A 12,827-nucleotide genomic window follows, 5' to 3' on the forward strand; every position below is an offset into this window, starting at 1 on the left:
TCTCTTTCTTTGTCAGCCATTCTAAGTTCAAACCCCATCAGTGTATCATTTCTGATCACTGACCAATGTGACTGGGGTTGGGAGTCCAACAACATCTAAGAGCCACAGATTACCCACCTCAGTCACAGGCAGAATACCTATCAAGAAATTCAAATACACACTGCAATATGTAATTTCCTAGCTCACAAAACTCAGCCAGAATGGACCACACCTTGTACAAGTTCAATAGTTACAATCATAAATGAATGAAGAGCAAGATTATGAGCAAGTGGTAGACAGCTAACTCAGCCTGCTCCAAGAACCTTCACTTCACTAGTCCAAACTGCTGTCATCCTTGTCATTCCTGTATTGCAGGGAATTGGACGAGATCAACCCTCAGGGTCCCTTCCAACTCTACAATTCTATGAGTCTAATGAATGTTGGAAATTCTGTATTACTGCTTTTGAGTTGGGGAACCCCTCAGAAGAGTAGGGTCTTCCCCAAATCAGGCATTCTCAATAGAGAGTCATCATTCCCCATACTGAGAATTCTTATTTTCCTACATCAGGTTTGTAACCAGGCATGCAGCAGGTAAAAATCACCTCCAGCCAACCAGGAAGGGAAGAGTTTTTAAAAGACTGTATGAAGCACTTGCTTGAAGTTTCTGACAATAAAAAAACAACCTAATTTTTGCATCAATATCACCACTGAATTTCCTATATTTTGGATACGAATAATTAATTGTTATGCTGTAGTCATAGAAGGGTGTTGTTCTTTCAGTAAAATATACATGATAAAATCAAAGTCACAACCCTGGGGGAAATTACAGCAAATGTTTGAACTACGGTCTAGCAGTGAAAACTTTGCAGTGGGCCACCCTGATTAAATAATTGATACTAATCAGGAATTGTCACTGTTGTTAACTACCATTTGTTCTGCACTGATTGAACTTAGCATCTAGGTATGTTGTACTCAGCATATATAATGATTTATAGAACAGGTACCTTTTACAAGCTACAGCTTCACTTCCTGTCTTGCAACAGATATGATGTTCACCTCATATTTTAACACAGATATGGGGATTTTTAATGTTACTGATTGCATAAATAATCCTGTGACCTGAAATGCTTCTTGCCCCCTAAGTGTGTTTAGCACAAATCCTGCTGTTTGGCATTTTGAATACAGAGCGTTATTCTAGATTATATAAGGTTTTCCTCTTGCGGCACAGAGGATTGTTAATTCTCAGTCCTGCCAACAGAGTCACCACACCCCCAACTTTTCAGCATGTCTTTGGGATCAAACAATCCTAAAAGGGTAAAGGACATTTTGGTTTTGAACTCTGTAAAACAGAGGGGTTTTTTGTTTTTTAAAAATGGCACCTCAACTGCCAGCTCATAATGCCCAAACTTGAGAATGGATACTTAGAAAGAAGAGCCTCTTCGCTATGCACGCCCCCAGAATGTTCTGCTCAATGTGTACCTTTCTTAGATAACAACACCCTTGGGATTATTGTGTGCTGCAAGTAGTTTTCTCACTCTGGAGATATACTAAAAAATAATATTTTAAAACTTGTATTCGTGAGGGGGAGGGGGGCAAACAACTAACTAAGGAGCAGTGATGATATTAATGTACTCTTTCCAGTTTTTGAATCATAGTTCAGTAGCTCAGGCCTTTTAAAAGCTAGCTTTTTTTTCTCTCCCCCTTTTGCCTTCCTTCTTATCCTTGATGTAAGCACTTTTCTATAATTCTGAAAGCGGGGGGGGGGTGCTGTTTCACAGATAGAAGATTGTGATTTTACACAGCACATATAGAAAGGATTTGTTTATTTATCTGATAGACTTGTATTATCCCACTTCAGAAATGTATTTTCTAGCAACATGTAGTTTAACAATAAAAACAAAACAAACTAATATGAATAAGCAAGTTCAAAATAACATGTGGCAGCACAGGAAGCAATCAGTTCAGCAGAACTGAAAAAGCAACAATAAACTAAAGCCATTTTTGCATGGCATAGAAGAAATTAGTAAAAAATAAAATAAAAAAATCATCCAGCATGTGCCTAGTGGAAATCATTCCACAGACTGGAAACTACTACAGAGAAGGCACATCACCTAACCTCAACAAGCAAAAGACTGAAAAAAATCTCGTTAACAGATAATCAGAACCGGTGGTCTTTGGCATAACCTATAAATCCTGGGATCAAGGCAACACCACCACCTGGAAACATACAGGAAGTCAATTAAGATGGCAAGATAACGCATGCCCATCATCAGCATGGTAGATATGTTCTCAATATGAGATACTTCTGAAAAATAACTACAGTGGTACCTTGGGTTAAGTACTTAATTTGTTCCGGAGGTCCGTTCTTAACCTGAAACTGTTTTTAACCTGAAGAACCACTTTAGCTTATGGGGCCTCCTGCTGCCGCCACGCTGCCGGAGCATGATTTCTGTTCTTATCCTGAAGCAAAGTTCTTAACCCGAGGTACTATTTCTGGTTTAGCGGAGTCTGTAACCTGAAGCGTATGTAACCTGAAGCGTATGTAACCCGAGGTACCACTGTATAGCTCAGTAGTTGAGTACCTGCCTTGAATGCAGGTTCAATCCCTGGAATCTTCAGGTAGGGATGCAAGGCTCCCTACCTGAAACGGTGGTGAGCATCTGCCAGTCAATACAGACAGTACTATGCAAGATGGACCAATAACATGACTTGGTATAAGGCAGTTTCCTATGTTCCTAGTGTATTGTTCCTAATGTATTGTAGTTGTCAAGCCTGAATGGTACAAGGATAAACACGACCAGGCTATGTCTGCTCAGAAGGAGTAGCAACTGGCACTCTAGTCTGAAGCGCTTTGTGAAAAGTGCTGCATGCCACCAACATGACTTGGGTGTTCATAGCAAAGGATGGGTCTAACAGTACTGCAGACTTAAGAGGGCATGCAACCCTAAGCAGAACAGATCCTCAGTCAGGCAGACTACTTACCTACAGAACCTGCTTTAGGTTGCATCCCACCTTGAAGTGTAACTTTAAAATATTTAAATAAATAAAAATCCCATCTTGTTTGGACTGAGCTCTATTTTACAGCTGGACCTTTGTCCTTAACCACAGCTAAAGGACCCCAGGACAACCTTCTGGAATCCACCAAGTGCTTACATTCCAATAACCTGGTCCAGGATGGTGTGGCTGATAGTATCAAATGCCACTGAGGTATCCAGAAAATTATCAGTATCACACTTCTGTCCTTCCACAGCAGGTCACCAGAACTAACAAATCAGTTTCTGTGACAAACCTAAGCATAAACCCTGATCTAAATAATCAACATTATTTAGGAATGTGTAATGTCCAGCTACCATCTGACTGATATCTGGTACTGGAAGTAATATTAGTGACCAGCCAGTAAGGTAAAGGGACCCCTGACCATTAGGTCCAGTCGTGACCAACTCTGGGGTTGCAGCGCTCATCTCGCTTTATTGGCTGAGGGAGCCAGCGTACAGCTTCCGGGTCATGTGGCCAGCATGACTAAGCCGCTTCTGGCGAACCAGAGCAGCCCACGGAAATGCCGTTTTCCTTCCCGCCGGAATGGTACCTATTTATCTACTTGCACTTTGACGTGCTTTCGAACTGCTAGGTTGGCAGGAGCAGGGACTGAGCAACGGGAGCTCACCCCGTCGCGGGGATTCAAACCGCCGACCTTCTGATCGGCAAGTCCTAGGCTCTGTGGTTTAACCCACAGCGCCACCCATGTCCCATGACCAGCCAGTAGTTGACACTAATAACCACTTCCTGAGCATGTACTATGAAAATAATTAGGCAACACCCTAAATCTGTGACTAAATTGTTTTAATTGTGCTGTTCAGGCTGTGATGAATGTCAGCAATTTTATCCCCAAGCAAGTCACAATAGGCCTTCAAGGTTTCCTTAAGATCTTTCTGTGGACTCATTTGGGGACATCTCATCATTCAAAGACATATCAGTATATGGCACTGAGATGATACAAAAGTGGTAGAACAGTATACTCGTTGGGCAGGATCGCTGCCAGAGAGTGGTCTCAAATATGAGCTCTCACTTTTGTCCAGTCATATTTGTATTCTAGACATTGCCGCCCCCACCTTCTTCATCAGCTATTGGATAAGCTAAGGCACTGTACAGCCTCAGCTCAATAATAAGAGGAGTGTATTTACAGTCCACATCATTTCAGAACTCCATAATGTGATCAGGGCTTCAACAGCTACAACAACAAAATCTCAAAGACTCTCAGGAATTATTCAGAATCCATCAGCCTCTGCGGCCATCTTAACAGGTCTGCAATGTGACACGTGAAATATCACTGTGATCCAACTCTCTGAACTGCCAGGATGTGTATGTGTGTGTGGATGCAGCAGAGGTGTACCTCTCCGCAGCCTTGTGTGGCTCCACTGGCACAGAACACTTTAAGCCACAGAACACTTTGAGCCATCACCAGCAGTTACCCCACTCACTGGTGGTAAGCATAAACCTACAAAATGGGACATTCTGGAAGGTGGAGAGGGAGCAAGTAAATGAATCACTGGCTCTTCAGCAGACCCTGCTTCTGTCACATGACAACAATGGACACGATCTGGGCCTCTTCGGTACACCAGCTTAGGTGTTGGCTAACAAAATGAACCAGGCTGGTACAAGAGGTGTGGATGTGTGAAAGTTGTTGCTCTGCTCTGTTAAGCCTTGTTGCTGCAGACCAGAGGTCTGAATTGCTCTCCACACCTCAGTAGGAAAGGAGAGAGGTATATGCCTAGGGGCCTACTTCTCCTTGTGCACTGTTGAAACAATGTATGGCAGTATTAGCCAGAATTTAGGTTCAAATAGTGAAGCTGTATCTCTATGCTGGGGCTAGAAGGGGATAAGATTACCTGGGATAAAGTCCACCTATCTCCAGCATGGCTCCCTTAATTCATGTGGATGGGGCGGGGGGGAGAGGGACTCTGTGAATAAAAGAAGGTGCCCATTATGTGCAGTGAGGCATACTTCCTGTGTGTACTTCTGTGGACTTAAGAGTGCAATCCTATACATACTCACCTAGCAGTAGACGTTTATAGGACTACACTGTTAATTTGTAAAAATACCAGCCATATGAAAAACCTTGTTGCACTGCATCTGGCAGTTCATGAACAGAAAGGACAGAAAACTATGGTTTTCAGAAGTATATGGTTTCTGAATATGAAAGTTCCATTTAGCACTCATGGCTAATGACAGTTCATTTGTCTGCAATCTGGGGGCTGGGACTCACTGTATTTCTAGCCTGGTATATACTACCAAGAAAATGTATTTGCTACCATCTATCTTCTTCAGCCTCTGATATTTTGGTAAGCTGTGCTATTATGCATGTAGGTCACCTTTGCTAATGGATCACAGGAAGGAGCAATTCTTGTAATATTATGGCCTCTATATGATATTCCTCATGGAGGTTTTTAAGATGACACACATTTTGAAGAATGTCCATACAAGCACACTTAATACTAGAACTAATTCTCACAAAATGCTATTACATTTGCTCAATGGAATTGAATGAGAACAGATACAGGAAAAAATATCCCACCATGTAATATAGCTAACTTATGGAACTCACTGCTCCAAGAAGTTATGATGATGTAAAGAAAAAACGATTGATCAATGACTTTAGCCATGGTAGTTCACTAGATCATCCACATTCAAGAGCAGCATTCCTTTGAATAGCAGCTATTTGGCTGCAAACAACAGAGGACTGTTGTATTCATACTTTGCTTGTGGGATTCCTGGAATCATCTGGCACACTACTTTTGAAAGCAGGGTGATGCTTCTGTTTTATTCAGCAGGGCTCTTTTTATGACTTTTTCTGTGGTAACTACATCCTCAACTTCCTCATGACCAATCTGCCCATGTTCATCCTTTGGTTTCCATGCCTATCACACGTGGCCAAATAACCAAAGGCCTCCTCCTTCCATGCACAGAATTGCTGCAACAGTTCCTTCTGGACCCTCGTTTTCTAGGATCTCACAAACTTCCCAGTCCATGCCATTATGCCCATTTCGGCATGTTACCCCTGACCCAAACGCCCCCATCCTTTCCTGTAGCCATTCCTTCTTCAGCCAAAAACATTCATTCAAGCACTCTTGAGCACCTTGGGAAAATACTCTCTTAAAAATAAACACACACCCCACTATTACTGTTGCTATTCTCATACGAATGAGCATCCCTGTGCCTATGAGAAGCCCCATCCTAGGCCTCTGCAGCAGAGACCCCTGGAGACGCAGGAAACCCCTCCCTCAGCAACACACACACACACGGAGACGGGCAGGCCCTACAAATAGCGGGGCTGCAGTCGGGCCTCTTCCCTCCCACCCATTTCCCCGGGTGGGGGAGCAGGAGCAGCAGCAGGAGCAGGAGCTTCTCCCCGACCCTTTCCTTCCAGGAGCAGGGAGGTTTTTTAACTGGTCTGGCCTCCGGATTGCACCCCCCTCCTCCCCCCGTCCCCGCGCGCCCCCCGGTTGCCTCACCTGCCAGCGCCAGGATCTGGGCCTTGTGCAGCAGCGGCCGCTCGCCCAGCTCGCGGGGGCTCTCGTCGCCGTCCTCGGGGTCGTGGGCAGGGCTGCGGTAGACGGTGTAGACCTTCTGGTTGTCGAAGTCGAGCCGGGATTTGGGGCTGAAGCCCTGCACGCACGACACGGGCAGCGCATAGCACACGTTGTCCTCCAGGAACCGCACGAAGGCGTACATTATTGTGGCGCGAGCGGGGGGCGAGTTGGGGGGGGGGAGGCGGCCCGGCGACGAGCTGGCGGGGCGGGCGGGCGAGCGAGGGAGGGAGGGGGCCGCGCGGCTCGGCTCCCTCAGCCCCAGCGCTTTCTGTTATTGTTCCTGAAAATCCGGCTCGGCGCTCGGCTGAGCCGGTCTAGGCTGCACAGGCTTCTCTTTGCCAAGGCAGCCTCGGGCTCGGGCTGCGAGCAAGCAGCACGAGTCGAGCGCCGAGCGGAGCGAACCTCAGCCTGGCGCGCGTCTCAGAGAGAATCGGCCCGGCGCGTGCGGCGGGGGAAAGTGCCGCTCGCTCCCTGCCAGGGGATGGCGGAGGGCAGGAGGGGGAAGAGGGAATTCCCAAGTGATGGGCGACTTTCGGGAGCATGCCTCCCATCAGAGAGAGAGAGTGTGAGATGCCAGCTGCGGGTCCGCGCGCTCTGCGGGGACTGGGGCGCGGCGGCCCCGATCCTCCGCGCCACGCGCGGCGGGGGAAGCTGGGGGCTCGCGGGCGGGGCTGCCCAAGGAGATCGCACGTTTGCTGCGGAGGAAGCGCCTTTCCCGCAGGCTCCCCATCGCCGATCCCCATAAGGAGGCGAGCAAGCTTTGGGTTGCCCTTGGCGAAGTTCAGCCACAGTTTAAACGTCTCCCCCGGCGGCCCGCTGGATGCCCCCTCGGCGGCGGCTGCTTTCTCTCCCGGTGGGAAGGTTGTGGGGATAGGCGAGCGGGCCAGTGCCTCTTGCAAGCTTGACCTCTCTCTCCCACCCGCCGAAGCGAGGGGAAGCGAGCTGCGCCTTGCACGCCCTCCAGCTCCCAGAGGGCTACAGAAGAGGGTGTAACGGCGGCAGGTCCCCGCACAAGTAACAGCAGCCGCTTCCTCTTGCAGGGCCCCACCGGCCGGCCAGGCGGATCCTTCCTGTCGCGCCACCCCCAGAAAGGCGGCGGGCGGGCAGGGACGTTTCCCGGAAAGAGCTGCCTCTCACGCTTCGTCTCAGAGACGTAGCATGGAGGATTGGGCCCAGCAGGAAAAGGAGAGTGATCCAGGCAGCTCGTGCAGGGGCCCGGGGGATCCCGATTGTGCTCTATCCGGTTCAGAGCACAAGTATGGAGCAGCTGCTCCTGTAGGGATCAAACACTGTTCTCTCCTCTTGTTCGATCTTGCTCTCTTAGTAGTCTTGCTTGTCCCAGTCAAATGTCAGGACACATGCAGGCTTCAGTTGGCCGCAAGGTACTGTATTGCCCGGCTGTGGACTTTGGAGTTCAGAGAGGGAGTCAGTGCTCTCTGGGTCCCCGGCCGCCTTATTCCACCCCCTAGAGATGAGTGAGTGGCATGGAGGCAGCAATAGCTACTCCTTTCACTTGCCCATCTTGGTGGAAGAGCAGGCAGCAACTATGTGGTGCCCCCTGAGTGGGAAGAGGAGAGAGGAGGAAGTACCAATGCTGCCCTCACAAGTGACACACTCCTGTGGCCCCTCCAGGCACTTCAGCATTCTTCACTCCTCCCTGAGGCAGCTCTTAAAGGCATGGGAATCTTGAAGTTCCCTCAACACCCCTCCCACTTACACAGAGAAGACAGCACCTAGAAAGCAACTCTTGAGTGATCACAGATATGTACAAATTCATTCAGAATTGCCTTTGGAAAATAGTGTATCTTCCAAATGGTCGTAGGTATGTATTATTACACAGTGATGATATGAACCCTTTGGGCATTCTGCTATGAAGTCTTCACAACATGCCAGCACCTTGAGCTGCCACACAGACCCTTGAGCACAATTTTCTCTGCGGGTATTTGATAGAGAAGGGCCTTTTGCTCTTGCAATTTCCTGGCACCTTTTTGTGTTATGAATGCACCAACCATTTTAAAAACTCAATTCTCTGTATTATATAGAATATGCTTGTAACTCCCTCTGATTATGCTAGTGGGTGCATGAGATAGATAGATAGATAGAAACACCACACTAGTTATAGCCAAGCCATGGCTTCTGATGAAGCTTGAAGATTGTGCAGGGGATATATATCCCTGCACATTCTTTAAGCTTCATCAGAAGCCATGGCTTGGCTATAACTAGTGTGGTAAAGTATTTAACAGCCTTGGTCTCAGACTTCGGAGATCTGGATTCAAATCACTGCTCACTGTGCGACCTTTAGCCTGTCACATTTTCTCAGCCTAACCTATCACACCCCAGGGATCTTGCTCTGGGTTCCTTGGGGAAGGGATGAGATTCTATGAAATAAGTAATACATTTCTGCTGTAGAAGTGCAGAAGAACTTTTACTTGGATGTAACTCCCTATGAGTTCAATAGGATTTATTCTCTAGTACTGTAGAATGATAGTGGGCTTCAAGGTCATGGGAATATACTTGGATCTATCATCTTTGCCCATAAGAACGCCTGGGTGGATATGCATTGTAACCATCCAGTATCAGCTCTGCAAACAAAGCTTTGTGATACTCTGTGGATCTGCAAAATGGATACAATATAAAAGGAATACAATTTATGAACATAGGCAAAATCATCATGGCCATTCAGAACAAGAAATAATAACAATGCACATTCCTATGGCTGTAGGGGTTGGGGGAGGCTATACTAGTGTGCCTCAGAATTATTCAACATGAATATAGCAAAAAACTATAATGCAAGACATTGTGCAGAATCATACCCATCCTAAAGCATTATTGCAGCCATATGTAATGTTTCATAGTAGACTTGCACCACATAATTTAAGCAAACATACTTTACAGGTCTAAGGAAGACAATACACATATACAGCATATGGAAAAGCAGATTGGGACATCTGGGTTTGTGTGGCAATAGGTAACATAGTAAAATCTGAAATGGTAGATGTTCAGCTGCAAGATTAAGGGTTGCAAGATGCTACCATCTTAAAGTAAATGAGAGTTTTCTTATTAATTTTAATAAAAGCATTGCACCTGCTCTGGCTGCTTTACAGTGCAATCTTATACATGTCTACTAATAAGCAAGTTCAGTCGGATAAACTTATGGTAAATACCAACAAATACCACCCATCCAAACATTGCATGGATTTACTGTGATGGTGAATGTGAAGTCAAAAAACCTTTGCAGGTCAGGGAAGGTGTAAGGAACAAAGGAAGCAAACACTAACACATTTACTGCTCTGAGCTGGTGCAAGGGCACATCACATCCCTTTGTTCGCCACTAAGATCTGACCCACCCACCCCAAATCCCATCCAGTGGCAGCTACTTCACACACCTGCATTGGGAAACTGCTTCAGGCAGCCTGTTTCAGGATACACAGCAAGCAGAGAGAGAGTGGTCCCTTGTACATGATGCAAAGAGCTATCAAATGCAATCTGACTGAACAAGCACTCCATGTTGAAATTCAATTCATACCATTAAGAGGGGACACGGAGCAATAAAGATTTATTTAGAAAAATGTTTCCTACTTTTCTTGCAAAACGCCTTACACACTAACCAACACAACAGTGCTGAAAGACCAGCTCCATCAGGCCTCTTATTTTTCCACAGTCACCCAGCGGCAGCAATCTCATTAAAAAAAAAAAAGGAAGGGGAGAATATTCTTGTTTATTAAATGTATATCCTGCACTTCCTCACACAGGAGCCCAGGATGGCAAACAACAAGAAATTAAAAGAGTCCTCCTAGTGGTGCAGCAATAAAACTGCTAGCACAATGCAAAGCTAAGGGTTGTGTATGGTTTCAAATTAGACGGGGGACCATGTATTGAGATTCCTGCATTGCAGGAGATTGGACTAGAGGACCCCCCAGTGTCCATTCCAACTACAGTTCTATGATACTATGAAGATAAAATAAAAATTCAGGTACAGATGCACACTGGGAAATATCTCAAAAGTCTTGTTGCAGTGGCAACCTGTACCATTTCAGTGCCTAAGGTGAAACGGCAAGGTTCCATTTCTGCCAAAGCTCCCCTACCCCTGAAGTCTTCCTTACCTGGGAAATGTGGGAGCACCCACAAAGCAGTAATGCCAGTGGTGGGTTCTGGCATTTCTATTTTTCTTGTTTTCTTATAATGGCAATGCCACTCGCCTGAGAGGTGTCAGAACTGAGTTTCAGTGAGTTCTAGCTGGAAAAAAAGCCTTGAGGTATTATGAGATGTTATGGAGTGCACAAGTTCTCACTGGAAGTTGCTGCTGCTTCCCCACCAGCGGTGGCAGGGTGCTTGCGGGTGCACTGTCTCTTGGGGTTCCACCACCTGAGGCAGCAGCAGCAGCAGCCTGCCTCATGGGCAGGCAAGCTCTGGCTTGTTGAAAGAGGTAGGTTGAAAGGATGACAGAAAAGACAGTTGTCTAATATTTAAGGAGAGGAACTTCCAAAGGGTAGGTGCCACAACACTAAGGTTTGGTTCCTGTATTGTGCAGTATGAATGTACTGATAAGATGGTATCTGCAGTGGGCTCTAGGCTGCAAAGCAGAGTGATCCATATAACCATCTTTCAGGTATCCTAGTCCCAAGCTGAATAGGGCTTTTATACATTAAAACCAGCACTTTGAACTTACCCCAGTAGGTAGTTGAAAGCCACAGCTAATTAAAGCAGGGAGATGTAAAACAGTGAGAGCTGGACCATAAAGAAGGCTGATTGCCAAAGAATTGGTGCTTTTGAATTATGGTGCTGAAGGAGACTCTTGAGAGTCCCATGGACTGCAAGAAGATCAAACCTATCCATTCTGAAGGAAATCAGCCCTGAGTGCTCACTGGAAGGACAGATCGTGAAGCTGAGGCTCCAATACTTTTGCCACCTCATGAGAAGAGAAGACTCCCTGGAAAAGACCCTGGTGCTGGGAAAGATTGAGGGCACAAGGAGAAGGGGACGACAGAGGACGAGATGGTTGGACAGTGTTCTTGAAGCTATGAACATGAGGCAGTGGAAGACAGGACTGCCTGGCGTGCTCTGGTCCATGGGGTCACAAAGAGTCAGACATGACTAAACGACTAAACAACAACAAAACACAGAACAGGACAGAGCAAAACTGCTCATCCCTAAAGAGAATTTATTGTTGGCATTCATTCTCTCTGGAGTTGTCCTCCATGTTACAGAGCCTTCAGGAGAAGTTGAGCATTTACTCTCGCCAGTCCCATGCCATGGAACACTCTGCCAGCAGGGATTTGGCAGGCATCCTCACTCTTGACTTCCAGGTGTCTCTTGACATTTTTATGCTGGCAGGCCTTTGCAGATGTTTACATTGATTAGCCAAAATAAAAAAATTCCTTCCAGTAGCACCTTAAAGACCAACTAAGTTAGTTCTTGGTATGAGCTTTCGTGTGCATGCACACTTCTTCAGATACACTGAAACAGAAGTTGCCAGATCCTTCTATATAGTGAGAAGGTGGGGAGGGGTATTACTCAGAAGGGTGGTGGGAATGGGAGATTGGCAGATAGCTGAGATGAGCCTGTTGACGACTCTTAACGACTGTAATAGGTCTTACAGGAAAAGGCAAGGGGTGAGAAGGTGAGAAATGGCTTAGTCATGTATATACCCTTCTCACTATATAGAAGGGTCTGGCAACTTCTGTTTCAGTGTATCTGAAGAAGTGTGCATGCACACGAAAGCTCATACCAAGAACTAACTTAGTTGGTCTTTAAGGTGCTACTGGAAGGAATTTTTTTATTTTGACTATGGCAGACCAACACGGCTACCTATCTGCAACTGATTAGCCAGTCACTCTTATGATAGACAGAGCTCAGAAGCTGGGGAGGTGCTTGGACAGGCAGAACCAGACAAGCCAAGTGCAAGGTGCTTTTAGGATCACCACTCTGAGGGGCTACCAGCAATTCCTGAAGTGACACTAAAATTAGGTCCATGAAAAATCTTAACATGAGTCAGAGATCACCAGGACCAATTTCTATTAAATCCTGTTTTCAGTTATAGAGCTCAACTCTGGGAAATGTGCAGTAACAATAAAGAAAGGGGAGCCTTTTGTTCAGTACTGAATTGCAAATAGCCACATCATCACTAGGATTGAGAAAATAATTTATAGGTAGAAGGGTGTGATTTATACAGACCCAGCATCGCCTTTTCAAAAATTGAGCATTATTGTGTGCCTTTATTGGTTTCTAAAAGAAGGGGGGGACCTCTGCAAGTTTTTAATA

The 12,827-nt window shown here is 46.1% G+C and overlaps 1 protein-coding gene across 4 annotated transcripts in view; it reads right to left on the reverse strand.

The window, feature by feature from the left end:
* Positions 1–12,827, reverse strand: part of LOC308586515 (BEN domain-containing protein 5-like) — a 753,040-nt gene that overhangs the window by 327,445 nt on the left and 412,768 nt on the right. For 2 of the 4 annotated variants that reach the window (XM_081193194.1, XM_081193193.1), the window contains exon 1: positions 6,489–7,391. The exons of the other annotated variants lie outside the window; for them this stretch is intronic. In XM_081193194.1, the coding sequence (XP_081049320.1) occupies positions 6,489–6,668 (180 nt within the window). In that variant the 5' untranslated portion in view covers positions 6,669–7,391. Of the gene's footprint in view, positions 1–6,488; positions 7,392–12,827 lie in introns of those variants that run through there. 4 annotated transcript variants of the gene reach the window in all.

This window comes from Podarcis bocagei (assembly GCF_964188305.1).
Source record: "Podarcis bocagei genome assembly, chromosome: 5".
NCBI classification, from domain to species: domain Eukaryota; kingdom Metazoa; phylum Chordata; class Lepidosauria; order Squamata; family Lacertidae; genus Podarcis; species Podarcis bocagei.